This window comes from Microplitis mediator, chromosome 5 (assembly GCF_029852145.1).
Source record: "Microplitis mediator isolate UGA2020A chromosome 5, iyMicMedi2.1, whole genome shotgun sequence".
Lineage (NCBI taxonomy): Eukaryota > Metazoa > Arthropoda > Insecta > Hymenoptera > Braconidae > Microplitis > Microplitis mediator.
The window spans coordinates 4,455,801-4,474,827 of NC_079973.1; the positions used below are offsets into that span (position 1 = coordinate 4,455,801).

General features: G+C 30.2%; 3 protein-coding genes across 7 annotated transcripts; 2 read left to right on the forward strand and 1 right to left on the reverse strand.

Annotated features, from left to right (window-relative positions):
* Positions 1-162: 162 nt before the first annotated feature.
* Positions 163-4,260, forward strand: LOC130667467 (conserved oligomeric Golgi complex subunit 4). Its single transcript, XM_057469055.1, has 4 exons — positions 163-339; positions 401-598; positions 955-2,658; positions 3,587-4,260. The coding sequence occupies exons 1-4, from the start codon at positions 250-252 to the stop codon at positions 3,842-3,844; spliced, it is 2,250 nt and encodes a 749-aa protein (XP_057325038.1). The 5' UTR covers positions 163-249; the 3' UTR covers positions 3,845-4,260.
* On the reverse strand, positions 3,551-8,633 carry LOC130667473 (cyclin-Y-like protein 1). Of its 2 annotated transcripts, none has more exons than XM_057469070.1 (5): positions 7,503-8,633; positions 7,183-7,403; positions 6,006-6,292; positions 5,408-5,714; positions 3,551-3,773 (listed from the first exon to the last, which is right to left on the reverse strand). In XM_057469070.1, exons 1-4 carry the CDS (start codon positions 7,732-7,734, stop codon positions 5,426-5,428), a joined length of 1,029 nt encoding a protein of 342 aa, XP_057325053.1. In that variant the 5' UTR covers positions 7,735-8,633; the 3' UTR covers positions 3,551-3,773; positions 5,408-5,425. The 2 variants fall into 2 exon arrangements, with proteins under 2 accessions (XP_057325053.1, XP_057325052.1); XM_057469069.1 differs by having other exon boundaries at positions 3,551-5,714; positions 7,503-8,051; positions 8,155-8,632.
* Positions 8,634-10,331: 1,698 nt separating this feature from the next.
* LOC130667476 (ras-related protein Rab-5B) lies at positions 10,332-15,407 on the forward strand. 4 transcript variants are annotated; one of them, XM_057469075.1, is made up of 6 exons: positions 10,332-10,631; positions 13,549-13,717; positions 14,051-14,202; positions 14,309-14,525; positions 14,808-14,959; positions 15,160-15,407. In XM_057469075.1, the coding sequence occupies exons 2-5, from the start codon at positions 13,555-13,557 to the stop codon at positions 14,918-14,920; spliced, it is 645 nt and encodes a 214-aa protein (XP_057325058.1). In that variant the 5' UTR covers positions 10,332-10,631; positions 13,549-13,554; the 3' UTR covers positions 14,921-14,959; positions 15,160-15,407. The 4 variants fall into 4 exon arrangements, with proteins under 4 accessions (XP_057325058.1, XP_057325059.1, XP_057325061.1 ...); XM_057469076.1 differs by lacking the exon at positions 10,332-10,631 and adding an exon at positions 10,663-10,942; XM_057469078.1 differs by lacking the exon at positions 10,332-10,631 and adding an exon at positions 10,971-11,146.
* The last annotated feature ends 3,620 nt before the right edge of the window (positions 15,408-19,027 follow it).

Here is a 19,027-nt window from a genome sequence, read left to right on the forward strand (position 1 = left end):
TTAACTTTTGGAATAAAATTTATGAGAAAATTTCATTGAAAACAATAAAATTTCAATTGAAGTATAGTTTTTTTTTTAAATATAAAATTTTTAGAAGAATTTTGGATTATCAGCAGTTGGTAAGACTGGAAACTGATAACTGATAAGAGTAAAAAAAAATAAAAATAATAAAAATGACGTTGACAAGTGGCATGTACCGCTGATCCAGGTTGATTGAATTTTATTTAAAATAATTATTTAAAAACAAAAATGATTCATAAAGAAATAATTGATGGTATAGAAATTCCAATCACTGAAGAAAATTTACCAGAAATATGCAGAAAACTCGACGAAGCTGAGGTATAAAATAAATAATTATTAAAATTGATGAGTGATTAATTACTTTTTTTTTCATAATTAGGTCCGTATTAATAAGGAATTAGAGCAAATGCTCCAGAAGCATTGTTATGTTGAAGCTAAACTCCAAAGTATAAACAAAATATTACCAAATGTCGCTTTAATTCGTTCAGAAGGCGAAAATTTTCGTGATACCATTGAAAAAACAAATAGGTTAGCAGAGACAGTTAGTGCTAAAGTGAGAAAATTGGATTTAGCGAGGGTAAAATAATATTTATTATATTTATTAGTTAGATGTAATGATCCTGAAGTTAATTGTCTTCCAGATTCAGGATCATTAAATGATGACCCTGAAGTCAACCGACGTCTAGTAATTATTAGACGTCAGTTAAAATCATAACTTTGTGAAACGATAAATTACAAAAATTAAAACATTTCAAAAAATTTCACCCCTAGCTTTTATAATTTTCTACATGTGCATATTTTTATTTTTTTTTTTCTTGTAACTAATTTGTTAAAAAAAAAAGTCCAAAAATTCCTACTTGTCTTCTAACTTCAAGATCATTAGATGTTTCAATAAAATGAATTATTAAAAATTAACAAGTTGTTAATTTTCAGAGCCGAGTATGTGAGTGTCAGAGTCGAGTGCATGACATCCTGGATCTCCAGTTATGTTCAGAAGGTGTAGCGACTGCGCTGAGAAATGAAGATTACGAGCAAGGAGCAGCTCACGTCCGCAGGTATTTATCAATGGATCAAAAAATCTTGGAACGAACAGCAGGCGACGTGTCAGAAGATCGTGTAACAATTGCTGGATCTCTAGCAACTCTACAGCAAGCTGCTCTCCAACTGCGTACTGTTGTCACCCGGAAGTTCGACGATGCCGTTAAGTCTGAAGACCTCGCATCAGTAGAACGTTTCTTCAAGATATTTCCTCTCTTAGGAATGCATGACGAGGGACTGGGAAAATTTTGCCTGTACTTGTGTGCCAAGCTCCAAGAAACATCACAAAAAAATTTGCGTTCTGCTCTTGAAATAAAGTCAAGCGATGAAAGAACTTCCGTTGTGTATGCGGATACAATGACACTATTATTCGAAGGTATCGCGCGTATTATTGAAATTCATCAGCCGATTATCGAAACTTATTACGGCCCAGGAAAACTTCTGAAGACTGTGAGTATTTTGCAGAAGGAGTGCGACCGTCAGATAAAAAGAATTTTTGCCGAGTTCATGAGAAATCGCAGTATTTCAAAGAAAGTCCAGTCGATTAACGAGTACACGCGTAAGCAAATTGCTGATAAAACAGATCCTAAGACTCTAGATTTACTGCTACAGGAGTTGACGTTAATGCACACGAGGGCTGAATTGTACATACGTTTTTTACGTCGAAGAATCGTCAATGATTTGACTGTTGGTTCTTCAGATGAAGAGCAGTGTAAGCACCAGATAGACGAGTTCGAGTCGATGATTAAAAATTCTGAGTTATCTCACGCAATGCAGGAAGTACTGGGCGCTTATCTTGCACTCGAGCGATATTTTTTGGAAGAAAGTGTCAACAAGGCTTTGGGAATGGACACCCTGGACCAGGATCAACAGACCTCGAGTATGATCGATGACGTATTTTATATCGTAAAAAAATGTGTACGCCGCGCAATTTCTAGCTGGAGTGTCGACGGAGTTTGTGCAGTCGTCAATATGGCATGTGGGATCTTGGAAGGCGAGTTCGCAAATAGATTAAAGTCACGGCTGCGTCAAGGATATCCAGCTGGTTATCTGGATTTAGCACAAGCTTACAGTGCACTGCAGACGAGTATACAACAAGGTCGCCTTCAAACATCAGACACCGAGTATGCACGGCTTATGTTCTTAGCTTATTTAAATAACGCAGATGTAAGCGTTGAATACGTCGAGACACTGAGCAAAAGTCTTAGCGCAGATATTGACAGCTCGTTCCCACACATGCAACAAAAAGACCGCGATAAAATAGACAGCTGTTTGGCGGGCATGAAAGGTGTCACCAATACCCTGCGCGCGGTAATTGATTACGGAATGGAACAATTGAGATCAAGTGCCGTAAAGCCAAGAATAACTCCTTGGGTTGATTCGTTTCTTTCAATTAGCCATCAAGTTAACGAAGATGAATTACTTAGATATGAAACAGACGAACCGTTTGTACAAACTCTGGTTATGAATCTTGAGGGTTTACTTGAATCATTCAAAAGTAGTTTGACGACAGCAAATTATGATGCGTTGATAGGGATCCTCACCTCTGAAGTAACAATAAGATTGGAGAAAGTTGTTTTGAAGTCAACATTCAATAGGGTAAATGACATTAATTATTAATAAATATTGATTGCACACAGGGAGAGATGAATATTGTTAGAGTAAGTACGTATCGCTATTCTGGGGCAGGTTCAGAAATTCACTCTGGAAGAGAAAGATGCAACTTTTGTGTCCATAAATATCTGAAATGCAGTATCTGGTATTCTTCCGTTCCTGGTCAGATATTTTTTAACCTCCAGAGTGTTTTTCTGAACATGACCCAGCTACACAGAGTTTCCTTACAGTAAATCGTCAAGATGACGATCGTATCCTTATTTTAGACGTTTTATAAATCTCTGACATATCCTACAGATCATACTTAAGTCAAGTTAGCGACAACCTACTGCAGCAACTTGTCATTTCCATAAGTTGACCGCAACTAGTCACCAACTTTCTGAAAAAGTTACTGGCAAAAGTTGGCATCCATTAGTCGCCTTCAATTTTCTCAGAAAGTTAGCGACAGGTTGCGGCAGTAGATTGTCACCAACTTTCTGGGAAAGTTGGTAACAACTTGCGGTCAACAGTTACAAAAGTTAAAAGTTATCGTCAACTTGATCGCAACTAATTGACACCAACTTTCTGACCAGAAAGTCCTGCAATTCAACCATATGCATCCTCATAGGCAAAATAGTGACTTACATCAATGAAACTATATATTTACAAAGACTATTTGTCATATTATTAAATTAAATGAATGAATACTTATCCTAGACCAAATATATGTCATTTTAATGATACTACAGACTATTAAATGAACATATGAGTATTCGTAAATAATGTAACCGAATGGTAATCTAATGATACGTCACTTGAAGATACATTGGATAGTAATTCTGACAATATTTTTCTCTCCGTGTACATATAAATGTATATAGATATATTTCAATAATAATTGAGCGATAAAAAAATTTATTTTGATTCTGTACAGGCTGGAGGACTTATTTTGGACAAGGAAATAAGATCACTGGCTAGTTATTTAGCCGCAGCAACATCGTGGTCAGTAAGAGATAAATTTGCCCGGCTTACACAAATAGCTACAATATTAAGTATTGAAAAAGTTGAAGAGTTGGCTGATTATTGCGGTAGTGATGCCATTGCGTGGCGCTTAACTCCTGCTGAAGTTAGAAAAATAGCGGCATTGAGAACAGATTTACGTCCTGATGACATTAAAAGGCTTAAATTATAATTATAATTGTAATATATATTCAATATACATACACATATATATTGTATATATATAACATTATTCTAGACATAAGTACAAATATTTTTATTGACATTTTCATTGTCATTTTAACTAACATAAAAATCCTTGTATCAACATTGGCGCAGTTATCAAGTACACGCAATTAATTATGCATACAATATTTAATTAGTGATCGGCGGATAGTCGATTATTTTAAGTAATTAAAATTTTATTTATATTTTTTACTTTAAATCGCAAATTTATCAAGACATTGAGTTGAGGCAAATGCAAAAAATTCGTGATCTAAAAACTGTATTGCTTTTTTTTACTTTAAAAAATTTATTTTCTAATCTCAATGATATTAATGGACGTCTATTAGTTTTCATATACACACGGAAATATTTAAAAAATAAAAACAAATTAAAATTATCGATAAAAGAGAAGTGCATTCGCTATATAATTCGCTCGTATGGAGAAATTGTGTCTTATAAAAATATAGAGAGTGGGGCATTTAATCTAGTCCCGTTCGTCCGAGGATGGAGCAACATATAAATATATTTATATTTGTATATATATATATAAATTGGCAAAAATTACTTTCAATAATTGTCCTAGAAATTGTATAAGAAATATTTTAATTAGCTTGATAAGCTGTTGGCGTATACAATTATTTAAACAAGCAAGAAACCTTTTTTTTTAATCAGCATTTCATTAAAATTAATTATTTTAAAAAAGTTTATCCCGAGATTGCACTAAGTTCCTTAAAAAAATTTATCATTTCGCAGTAGTCAATAGTCAAAAGATTACAATTTATTGATACTTCTAACATCTTGATTTTGTTCTTTTTTTTTTATTCGTCAGTTTATTAAATACTTTCATACTAAAAAATTCATCACCGGTTAATTGACTGAATGAAGTAAATCTTCATGACGAATCATAACTAATAACCTGATATATAAAAAAAAATTACGTCACACGACGAATTCTATAAATTGTCAACTGATTTGTCACACACTCACACAAATACAACACACATACACACATAGTATTAAATCTAAGCCTTCAGACGAATGGGTCTATCCTTATCTATGACTTACGGTCTGTAAGTTATCTCTGCTATAATCCAGACCCCACGTCAACTGATTTATCAAAATACAAATCATGAGTTTACATAAAATGCGGAAAAAAAAAACATACAATTAAATGCTACTGCATATCAATCAATTGACGTGAACTTGATTATTATTCTCTTTCATATGGACGATAATTATCAATTAAATCACCAATATCGCAGTTATAAAATCACCTGTGTGTCTCTCAATAATAGTAACCTGGTAACAAATCACTTTCATCACTCATATTTTAAGTCTCTTTTTACTCCTTTCTAGAACTTGTTTTTAATTTTTTTTCTCTCTATTTTACGATGGAATGTCATCATACTACGGTCAAAATCTAATCATTACAATTTTTTTACCCAGAAACTCCCATCGTCGGAAATACATGATTCATACTTATAGAAAAACAAAAAGATAAAAAAAAAGTCTTGTGTATTCTCACACGTACTTTTAAGCGTTTGGCATCTTACGATAGAATGGCTATGCTACGTCTTGGACCACCCGTACAAACATTGTCCAAGCTTGACCATTTTTTAATACCATTACGCAGTGCTTCAGTAGTGACCTTGTCTTCATACATCCTGGACATCGCTTCGAGTTTTTGAGCCTTATCTTTGCTCAAGGGTTCACTGGGGAATGTTAGTTCATTAGCTTCTGCTAGAGTACGGAGATCAAAATAGTATTTTGCGTAGACACTTGACGGCACATTTATATTGAACTGAAGCATCTCGAGGAATTGTCTCTCAAGTTCATTCCTAGAAATCATCATTTTTTTTATAAAATTCTTTCAATTAAAAAAAAATAATAATAATAAATGATTGTAATTAAGGACATAGGCAGTGTCCCCCCTTTTTAAAAATGTGCAATGACTCAACTGTCAGCCGTAATAAAAATTTAATTAATCACTTAATTAAAAAAAAACTAACGCGTTATTTGAAAAATTATCAAAATTTTAGTAGTCATTAAAACTGAGTCATTGAATATTTAAAAAAAGTGGGGGCAGTGTCGGAGAATGGCCTTAAACGTTTGTTACAATTAATACATACATGTCTTCAACAGTAATGTCTTTAAGTATTTGGCAGTAATCGACATTCCATACGGCTTGATCATCCCAGACTTTTGAGGCCAAAAGAATAGCACCGAGAACAATACGCTTCCAATTAGCAGGCGTTATATCTATTTCTGCGTACGTCAATAAACGTTCAAGGTATACAAGCGTTATGATTGCACATTCAGCAGTCAATTGAGCGGCGTTAAATAATGTTCTTACAAATTTATATATTTGCTTATGCTCAGGATTGTGCTTATCGTAGTCATCCGCAATTCCGTCTCTCTACATTATTAATCATCATTACTCATTACCATAACATTAAATAAATATAATATAGTGTAATAATGTACATAAATGAAATGATAAAAAAAATATATGTAGGGTAGAAATACCGTGTGGCCACTGTTCCATTTTTGGACATTTAGTACTTTATTTTAATTAATGAAAATGGGGTAAGAGTATCTTTGAAGACATTTAAAAAATTAATTGTGTCATTGCGTCTTTTAAAAATTTTATTTTTATTTTTCGTGTCCAAAACTGGCCCTAAAGTGACCAAAAACGGTACCTCTACCCAATGTATATTGTTACTAATTCTAAACGGACATATTTTTATACGCTCTTTTGGCTTTGCGTAAAAAATTTGAGGAGTGAACGCGGATTAAATTCAGAGTGAATTTGGAGTAAACGCAGAGTTTATTTTCATATTGAAACTCCAGTTCAGAGTGAAATTAACTCCTAAAGGGAATTTAGTTTAGTATTAAAACTCCGAATCGGAGTGAATGAGGATTTTAAAAAATCTAGATCACTCCGAAATCTCTCCTCTAAAGAAACAAACTCCCTATTTACTCCGTAAGCGAAGTAATTTTTTCAAAGCTCTGGAACTCCGAGTGAATTCGAATTTCAATAAAATCCGTAATCACTCCGAAAGTCAAAAGTGTGTATAATTTTTTTTCATTGCCAATAATTTCGCAGACATATTTTACAGCTAAAATTTTTTTTTACAAATTTTCCCTTTCGAATAAGTCTACAATACTACTAGCAGTTAAAAAAAAATTATACGCCCTTTTAGTTTTAAATTTAGCCACTAAGTTAGTGACTAAAGTCAAAAGGGCGTATAAAAATGTCCTTTTAGAATTAGTGACGCAATATATCACTTTACTAAATAGACTTACAGTTAATGGATGGACTTTTTCATCAAATATATCTATTTGCCTTTGGGAAGTTCGATTTTTAATATGATAATATATAGCAAGTGCGACACATTTAACAGTATTTTTTAAGTTTGGCTGAGACACCGTACTGTCATCCAAATAAATAGTGCTGCAACTGCTACTCTTTTTCAGAGGCCTCGTGTCAGCAATTTGATGTTGACTTTTTTTTCTTACCATACCATCTAAATAATAAATATTATTTCAGTACAATAATTATCATAATTACAAGTTATCGTAACATCAATATAAAATATGTAAAGTAAAGTATTAAATAAACATACTTTCGATTGCTTGCTTGGAACGTTCCATAAATATCGTCCCAGCACAAGGATGTAATGAAGGATCCGAGTCCCAGTCTTCAGGTTCACGTTCACTTATATGTTGTAAGTTAGTGACACTAAATTCACCTTCAGGTAGATGTTCTTCGAGAGTTCGCGTGCCACTTTCCCCAATGGGATCTTTTCTACCCCCTTGAGGACTAGAGTATCCACAGCAACTATTTTTATTACCCATTTCTCGTGTTAATCAGCACACCTCCAATGTGTCTAGAAGGTGTCTAAATAATTATCTCTCAATGTTGTACTTTTTCACACATCCGCACACACACACACGCGATAAAATAAACGTTGTGTAACGTAAAAAATATCGACAGCGTCTTATTGCCGCCGATAGGAGCGGAATACCGAGTTCCTGAATTATTCTCACATGTCGGTGACCCGCATCAAACACATTCTCGATCAGCTGATCGAGATATTGTCTCTATTATCCTGACGATAAATCAACTGGGCCATCGTTATTACGTTCGTCTTCATATCGTTTCTATCATCATCCTGTATGTCAAGTGCATAATTATTTAAAAATAAAAAATAAAATTACACATAAAAAAATATATTTAAACTCTGTATGTATAATTCTAGAGGTATTTCTTTTTACTTTTATCAAGGTATCAATCTTGTTCCAGTATAGGTTCCAGATCAAGTCTACTCTCTTTCTCTTTGCTTCGTTTTTTTTGTTAAGACTTTGTGCAAATTTAAATAAAATTACCGGTTAATTATAAAACTTATGTATCACATACACACCGAGTACTTGGATGTCAATTAACCATCAATGGAAAGTCTTTTACGGGAATTAGCCGCACTACAAGACATCCCAAAGGTTTTTATGTCCGCCATTATTTTCTGTACCACGTCTTCACTGCGGGTTTATTTAAATTTGTTATTTTATTTTTTATGTTACTATGTAGAACTGTACACTTGTAGAAATAATATTCATGTATAAAGATAATAAAAAAAAATATATGTATATGATATATAAATATATAATATATGAAAGGATAGAGGAGAAGAGAAAAAAGGAGAGATTGACACACTATCAAGGCGTTGGAGTATGCCAATGTTTGAATGTGTGGGATGTGGATGTAGAGAACCGCGAGGTGTGGGCACACATGTCATCTCACTTGCTCTTTGTCTTTCTCTTCTCATCCATAAGGAAGAGACCCCCTGGTGGTTCGCGAGCTTTTTTTCACCAACGCCAGATGTCATGATGATACTGAAGTTAGCAGTTGTCTGACAGCTTTTGAATTTTTTTAAAAATAATGAACTATAAAAAAAAATATTTTGAATAATTGCGCCTATAATTTATTAAATTTTCTACATGTGCATATTTTTAGTTTTTTTTTTTGTAATTCATTTGTTGAAAAAAAATCCGAAAATTTGTAATTGTCTGCTAACTTCAGGATCGTGATGTCATGACATTTAATTCCAAATGTCAGAATGAAGGAGCGCGGGCTAGACCACTTGTCAAAATTCATATATTTATTTTTGTATTTCATTTATTTTTGTCTACATCTTGTTTAATTATTTAAAATTTGAATTATAAAAATATTTACTAGTTTTAAAAAAAAAATTTTATCATCTGAATGTATCTGACAGCTGTCAATTTTTTGAATTTTTGAATAAATAAATAAAATGTAAGTAAAATATAAATGAAAAAATGCGTATTTGGATAATTGAAGAATCAGTAGGTGAATTTTTTTAAATTTTATTATTTTAATTATTTAAAACATGAATTTTTTCATATCTGCTACATTCACATCCATTTTTTATGATGAAGTTGACATAAGCGTGAATGCAGCTGACGATTGTGAATTTAAAAAATTTATAAATAAGTGAATAAAATGTAAATCGATTAAATTAAAAAATGGCGCATTTATAGAATTTGAAAGTCAGTATCTACATTTTTTTGTTTTTTTAAATTGTTTAATTCGTTTATTTGTCATTTAAAATTTGTCTCATATCTGCTATACTCGTGTGATTGTAGAAGACATCAGACAAATTTAAAATTATTATTAAATAGAGTAAATAATTAATAAAATTAAATTTTAAAAATTTAAAAATTAATAAGTGTATTTTTTAAATTATTTACTCTATTCATTTATAATTTTAAATTTGTCTGATGTCTGCTACATTCACACTCATGAGTTAACAATTAGAAATTTTCGGTTTTTTTTTTCAACAAGTCAATTAAAAAAAAAAAATACACATGTAGAAAATTAAAAGAACTATGAATGCAATTATTTTAAATATTTTTTTTATAATTGATCATTTTTAAAAAAATTCAAAAATTATTAGACGTCAGTTGACTCCAACTTCATTTTTTATCGCATAAATTTTGACAGCTGTCAAAATTATGACAAGTAATTATTTTTGTATATTTATACATATAATGACCAGTTTTATTGTAAACTATTTAATTAATTTTATTTTATTGTAAGGTTACAAAAAAATATTTTATTTCCATGAACTGAAGCAGACAACAATTTTCAGGTTTTTTTTCAACAAATCAATTAAAAAACAAGAAAAAGAATAAAACTAAAAATATGCGCATGTAGAAAATTTAAAAATCTATAAGTGCAATTTTTGAATTATTTTTTTTTCTATAATTTATCATTTTTTTTTAAATTCAAAAATTATTATACGTCCGCTAACTTCAGTATCACATAATTTTATTAAAGGATAAATGAAAATTTACCGCCACAGGAACTACGAAAACGTACTTCCGGCATACTCAAATCAAGTTGCGTTGTGGCATTGGTTACGAATCATGATCGTGACGATTCTTTTCATTGTCCATGGAACGTGCTGGTACCACTTGAACCTTGAAAAAAAAAATAAATAAATAATAAATAAACAAAGAAACCAGCATTTGGCTAAAAAAATCCAAAAGTTATCGAGTGAAATTTAAAAGAAAATATAGTGAGTCGATCATCAGCAAATAAATATTCTGGTTTGTTAAATAAAAAGGACACTCGAATAAGCCTCGTAACGAAACGGATCTAGCCTGGAACGGTGGAGTGAGTGAGAAAGAAAAACAAGAAAATCTGTCAGTAGGAGAGAGACTGCTGGTGACTGGTGAGTGTTTAATACTAAAGAGAGGCAGAGGAAGAGGGAATGGTACAGAGTAGTGTAGTGTTGTCGGCCATGTTACATTAGCAGGGATGGGAAGAAGACAAGTAGGCACCAGCACCAGAAGTACATAGTAAAGTAATAGTACATATCTAACATATCAGTACTGCCAGTTTGTATTGTACATAAGAATGATGGTGTCGAGGGTGCGCTGATTTAAACAACCAGGGATATATCCTATAGTGTGAGGAGCAGTGCAGAGACCAGTGCACTGACAAATAAAACCACCAGCGATTAATATCGATACTCATTCGTGTGTTAGTGTCTTTGTGTTGATATTATTTTATAATTCATTACTTATTTGTTTTTTAAATCACTCGAAATCGTATCCTGCGTCAAGGGTTATCAGTTAATTTTTAAAATCACTGCGACAGCAGCAAAAAAATAATTTTTAAAAAATTTAAATTTATTAGCCAACAGTTTTTAATTCGCTCTTCTCTGCTTCCGCATTATTATCACTAGTACGTATAAATAATGGATAAAAAAATATTTAACGTTTTAATTATTGTCATTCATGTGTTCATAAATTAATTAATTAATTAATCAGTCAGTCAGTCAGTTGATTTAATTATTTGATTAATTTTATTGTTGGTGTTTCTTTTTTTTAGCCGGTAAGAAGAAAGTGGCGCATCAGTGTGTAACTAATTTAAACAGTGCCGTTGGAAGAGTATAAAAAAATAAATAAATAATAAAAAATATATATACGCATTGGCAACTAAACGTACAAGTGTCAGTCACGCTAACTTGTGAGTCACACGACAGTCGATTTTTCTCTCCATCTCCATATTTCTGATGTCACTCTCTCTTTCTCTCTCTGTTTCTTGCGGTCCGATGGCTCGCTCTTCCTTTTTATTTATTTTTTATTCGCTACAATTTTCTGCAGAACATTTTTATAAAATGTCGCTGCTCTAGTATCAAATGAAAGTTTATTTAAATTAATCATTAGATTCAAATTTAAATAACTTCCCTTTTGAAAATTTGAAATTCTCAGCGGGAAGTTAAAAAAAGTAATTCAAATTTTTGGTTCCATCTGCTCGGCTGTAAAAATTTGTTTCTCTTGCAATAAGACGACATTTAATTATTTCTCCAGTGCAAGTAATGTCATTAAGTCGAGTACAGTTGTGTAAAAATTAACTTCTTTAATCCAACATATGTACATCTCGAGTCGAGGTATTTAATATTTACATGTATGTGTATGCAATATATATATAAATATGTATTGTATGATGTACATGGAGTAGTTGTCGGTGTAATGTTGCGTTAGATCGGGTCATGAGTATGGGGGAGCTGGCGTTTCACAGGACGCCCTGAAGAAGGGGCGGCGGCGCGACGATCGGATAACGACGGCGACGTCGGCGTCGTCAACGGTCTGAGCTGGTAGAGAGAGGGACTAAGTGACGGGTCTACTCGCAAAGGGGGAACGGGCGAGTAAATGAAATGTCATAAAGACGTACACACATCTTATTTTTTTATTCTTTACTAACCGTGTGAAATACCTTGAGAGTTGAGTTTGTACTGTGCTCTGGGTTTTAAATTAAATCTTCATTGTGACTTCGCAACTATTGTTATTGTTTTTGTTTGCAAATTTATCATCTGGTGTGAGTTGGTTTTTTTTAAATAATTATAATCCGTTACTCGTGGCAACGTTAAAATTTTCCAATGAATTTCGTCACGCGGCATACACTGGCTTTGTTGTTACGTTTCTCGTGGCTCCATGTTATACTAGTACATGGATGTATAACGATCGTGTGCTTTGTCAGTAATTTATATTTAACGTATATGGAGTTATAATTACACGTTTTACTCTGTGTAATGAGAGTGATTATTTATCAAAACAAAAAACTATTTTTTTAAGTCTTATAATTTTTTTTTTAGATTAAAAGATAATTGCTGGCTATTTATAATAATAATAATAATAATAATAATAATAATAAATAATCATTTTTATTGTCGATATTTACATGTCATATTTATTAACTTTGTATAAAATTTTTTCTTTAATGTAACAGACGAGACAATTTATAAATTTGAAATAAATATGACTGACAACTGGAATTTTTTAAATTTTTGAACAAATTAATAAGAAAATTTACAAATGCGTATTTAAATATTTGAAAAATTAAGGCGCACATTTTAAAAAATTTTATTGTTGTCATTAATTTATTTATTTATTTCAAATTTATAGACTCATGTCTGCTGCATTCACACTCATAAATAAATACGTAAATTAATTAAAATAATTAAATCTAAAAAATGTGCGTACGGATTTCGCTTTTATCTAAACACGCATTTTAAAATTTTTATTTTACTTACATTTTATTTATTTATTTAAAAATTTCAAAATTGACACCAGTAATATGAGTGATATTGTGTTGGAGAAGACCATTAATTATTTAAAAAAAAACTAAAAATCTGCACGTGTAGAAAATTTCAAAAACTATAGGTGCATTTTTTTCAAATATTTTTTTTTAAAGTTTATTGTTTTGAAAAAAAATCCAAAGATTATCACGTCGGTTAAATTTAGTATCATTAATAATTTTTCATTTTCTGGGCAATTAATTTTGAATAATTGAGTACTTGAAGTCGGGAAACCAACGAAACGATGTACAAAAATTATAAATAAACGAATTATAATCTACCATTCAAGAAACTGTCAACTTATTCCTACAACACACAAAAAATAGATATGAGTCGTAGTAATTTAAAAATAATAATAATAGTAATGGTGATAATAATTACATGACTCTGTTTAATATGTAACAAGGCTGACAATAAGCAATTGGTTTTATTTTATTGTGTATTAATTAGTATATCACATATTCATAGATAAAAAAACATTAATAAACTTTTTTTTTGTCTTTAGATTGTCATGGCTAACCGGGGAACGGTAGCCCAGAGGCCAAATGGTACTCAAGGCAAAATTTGTCAGTTTAAATTGGTGCTGCTTGGAGAATCTGCTGTTGGAAAATCAAGTTTGGTATTGAGGTTCGTCAAAGGACAGTTCCATGAATACCAAGAGAGTACGATAGGAGGTGAGTTTATTTTTAAAAATACGTAACAATAAGTTTATAATGTACCTGAAAATCAGAACGTTTTTCGCGCAACGAAAATGGAAAAATTCGCGTGATTCAACTGCTCGAGGTGACTTAAGGGACAATTGGAGGTGGCTGCAATTTTCGGCTGACATATAAACATCTATACTAAACATTTTGGAAATCTAGATCCAGTAGGTTTTTTACTTTTCATTCCGTTTTTTTATTTTCGTTCCGCAAAAAACGTTCCGATCTTCAGGTACATAATTTATACGAGCTGTCATTTTTACGTCACACTGAGTTATTAATTTTCTTTTATTGTTATTTGTGTAGCTGCATTTTTAACACAGACAGTATGTCTGGATGATACGACTGTTAAATTTGAAATTTGGGATACGGCGGGCCAAGAACGTTATCACAGCCTTGCTCCGATGTATTATCGCGGTGCTCAGGCAGCCATTGTTGTTTATGACATACAAAATCAAGTTTGTATATTACTTTTACTTAATGATCTTATTTTTTTGTCATGACGATTTATGTCAAGGTGATAAGCGAGTAATTAATTAATTAATTAATTATACTAATTGCTAGGACACATTCGTACGAGCAACAACTTGGGTGAAAGAACTTCAACGGCAAGCAAGTCCGAGTATAGTGATAGCTTTGGCGGGTAATAAAGCTGACTTAGCGAATAAACGTATGGTTGACTTTGAAGAGGCTCAAGCTTACGCGGATGAAAACGGTTTATTGTTCATGGAGACGTCCGCTAAAACCGCCATGAATGTCAATGATATATTCCTAGCTATTGGTAAACATTTGTTCATAATATTCAAATATTTACTCTCATTAGATAGCATGATTTTTTTTTTTAAACTAAACATCTGGGTTTGGAACCTTAGCCGCTATCTCGTTACACAGATAGACGGATAAGTGACACGGTATGCGCGCGTGTCATTAAATCCTTGTTTCGTAACTGCTGCAAATGAAGTTATATGAGTTCATATATTTTTTTAATATTGCTAAAAAAAAATCACAAAACATCAGTTACTAAAACAATTATTATTTTTCTTATTGTAAATTTTTTTTTTAGCTAAAAAACTCCCAAAGAATGAGCAAACAGGAAGTGCTGGTACAAGTGGCCAAGGTCGTCGATTAGTTGAATCCGAAGGGCAAAAAGCCACGACGAGCAACTGCTGCAAGTGATTGGCCAAATCCGTAGGTGTCGCGCGTCTTCATTTATCGGTAATAAATTTTTTAAATGTTATAGTTATTTATATATTTCACAATGATAAGATATTATTTTAAATGCATGTAACTGTAGTGGTTTAAGTAATGATAATAATAATAATAATAATTATTATTATTATTTTTATGATGATGATTTAAGTTGTCAATTGAGATATTATTATCTTCTTGTAAATTATATTATTTTTATCTTCTAGATGTTTATGTACTGTGTACTTGTTAAAGTGACAAGTACAATGTATCAAGGGGTACCAATTGAATTTGTAATAATAAAAAGTGATCATCTAAGATTTATGAACCACATGGAGTGTGTTGTTTAAGCAGAAATAATGGTAGTTAATTCTAACTATCATCAACAATAATAATAATAATAATAATAATAATAATAATAATAATAATAATAATAATATTAATAATAATAATAAAATAATAATAATAATAATAATATTGATTATTAATAATAATGATAAAAAATTTTTATTCAATTATGGTTGCTGCAATTACTAATAATATGGATGAGAACATTGAAGATCTGGACGACGCCGACAGTTACCGCGACGAATTATGACCGATCCATTAAATACTTGAGACTTTTTAAGTGCAAAAAACAAAATAACAGAATTAATAATAATAAAAATATTAATAATAATAAAAAAAGAAAAAAAAAATTAAAATTAATTAATGAATGTGTGAGTACACGGTTAAACTCAACCGGGGGTATCTGTGAAAGTAATAATAATCAATATGTCACAATGCATCCGATAATAATACCTATTTTGAGTATCGGGTCTGTTGGAGAAGAGGGAGAGAGGGAGAGAAAAAAATAAGAAAAGGCGGTGAGTCCCGTTTGTTATTTTAGTAGTAATGGGCGGTGTTCGTTATAAATATATAAATATATATAAATAAATATATAAATACATTATATATATATATATTATGATAAATCATATGTATGATATGATTTATGTAATAAGGATTAATAATTGATGATAACGAGGATATATGATGGAAATACTACAGTTTTATGTGTATGGTAAATAGTTATATAAATTTAAAAACAGAACAAATAATATGAACTTTTTGGCACGCAAAAAAAAAAATATAAAACTTTTAAAATAGTAGGGGCCATTCCTGCTGCTATTATTATTATCATATATATTTTCTTCGTCAGATTGTATCGTGTAATAACTATAACTATATTGTATATTAATTTTATTGATAAATCATGGTAAATTATAAATAATTATACGAGAAAAAAAACATTTAGGAGCTTTAAATCTGCTTCATTTTTATCTTATTACATTTTATAATTAATTATTACTATTATTATTACTTTCCCGTGTAAAAAAAATTGTTAAAAAAGTGTTGACTATTCTAAACTTCAAAACGTGACACAACGACGAACTTTCTTTGAACGTTTTTTAAACTTTATAATTAAAGGGAAAAAGCAATAAATTTCCTCATACTATTGAGATGATAAAACGAAAAATGGTCAGAAATAGTTCAAAATCAATTTTTTCTGAACGTATTTTACACTGAAAAATGTTACTTTGTAGTAGGAAGTCAATTGTTTTTTTTCTGTGCATTTTTAGAAATTTGAAAGTCGTTTAAAAAAAGTTCGACGTGTCAAGTTCTGAAGTTTAGAATAGTCAACACTTTTTTAACCTTTTTTCAAAAATTTTTTTTACACGGGTTACTTATTATTTTTTTAAAATCATTATTATTATTAACTAACATAAAGTTGTTTATTTTTATTTACATTTTTTCTTTTATTATCTGACTGTCTTGATTAAATTTTATTAGAGCCTGATAAAATACTTTTTTTATGCGCTATGATGACTTTTGTTTGTTCGAAAAAAATTTTTAATAACTCATTATTTTAAACATTTAATCAGATGTGTCATTAGTGCCAAAATTATATGCGGGTTTAAATTTTTCTTTTTGTTTATAGTTTTAATTATTTTTTGCTCATTATAGAAATTTATTTAAAGATTTTATTCCTCGAGTCGATGTGTATTTTTACGTCACTGTAATTTCATTTTAGTAGTAAATAATTTTTTTTTTAAATTCTAGTTTAAAATTAAATCATCTATAAATTATCAGTACGAATATTTATTTCTTTAACGTTTGTTAATTATTTCCTATTTTAAATAATTAAGAAATTTTTTTTTTATACTTTAACCAGAACGAATTCCGTCACTTTAAATGTAATGAACACTTTCCATTTATAAAAAATTATTTGTTTTTATAATACAGAGTGACGGCATGTTTTTTATTATTATCATTTTGTATTACAAACGTCATTGTAACATTAAAAAAAAACATTCTCATCTACGTCATCACTTAAGTAAATAATTGTAGTGATATTTTACTTGTCAGCAACTCAATACCCAAAATCTAGATTTAAATTGCAAAGAAAAATATCATATATTTTTATTTTATTTCCCTACAATTTATTCCAATTAATAATTAAAAAAAAAAAATTTATTACGTCGCAAAATATTTAATTAGAAAATATCTTTTTCTCCCCTTATTAAAATGCAATAGATAAATAAGACTTATGTATTTAAACAGCTGATTATTTTATTTATACAACCAGCAATTTATTTAATTTCATAAATTTTTTAATTGTTTCGAGCGATTATTCAAATATTTTTAAATTGTAAAGTATCATAGTTTAATTTAAATTTAAATGGTAAGTTTAAGCTTTAAATTTATAATTTATGAACTAATTTAATTTTGTAGGTAAATTAAATATCTTATCATTTTATGCTTCAAAAGCTTTGGTACTGCATCTTATTAAATTGATCTATTCAAATGATTGAATCAAAGACTGCTTATTTTTTCAAAAGCTTCAAATTCTTTCATTCAATAAATAATATCACTGTTTATAATTCTTCTCTTTGATAAATCAACTGTTTATGTTTATAAACTTAATTGTTTAGTCTCATAGTCACGCATCGTATTACAATGAGTATCGCTTCAATTAAATTTTTTTTTACACGTCATTGATATTTAAAAATTAATGGAAGCCATTAATTGCCTACATTGTTTCTGCTGAAAAATAAATGCCTACAATATTTTTTCCGATATTATTTCTACGGTTCTATTGCTTATATGAATATAAAATATATAATTTAGTTGCATAAAAAAATACTTGCAATATTCTATTGCCTACTTAAAAATATTTCGTGGTGTTCGATTTACTACTGTTCAATTTTGAACCCCAACTAGAAAAATACCTAATTAATGAACCTGTGTCAAAAAAGTTCTTTCTAAAAATGTCTGACATGTGAAACTTCTAAGCTTGAGACAGATTAGAACTTAGAGTAGACTTTTAATTAACTTTTGTAATTGTGATAGAAAAAAAACAAGTTTTTAATAGACATTTCTCAAATCGGAGTATTATTACATTTTACTCTCGTTCCGAAAAAAGTTTTCATTAGAAACCAATAGCTTTATAAGAATCGAAAAACGTTTTTAATTAGAGTTTTTTTGAACTTTTTCGGAACCAGGGTAAAATTACATTTTCAGAAATATGTCAAAATTACAAAAGTTATAAAAAAGTTCCACTCGAAGTTCTAATCTGTCTCAAGCTTAGAAGTTCCTCAAACTTTTTTTTACATGGGGTAGATAAGCTCCTGATTTTGCTGAGAAAATCAAGTCCTTGAGTATCAATGATCAATTTTCAAGACCGATCACTTGAGAAAAACTTGAGTTGATCTGGAAAATATTAAAGCTACGGTCGTCTTCACAATAATATAACTCGTCGGTCTATAATAAGATACTAAGTTGAATCTCATAGTTGATACAAAGAATGATCTTATCAGGTCACTAATTTTCAATAAAAAACTGCCAAATTTTTCAATTCCTATCTAAAGACTACCGTAGTTCTGATATTTTTCCGATCAACTCTTTTCATTCTCAAGTAATCGGTTGTGAACGTTGATCATTTCTCCTCAAGTACTTGATTTTCTCAGCAAATAAATCAGAGGCTTGTCTACATTAATTACGAATTTTTTTGATTTGGATACACAATTAAATAGTAATCAATAAAAATCATTA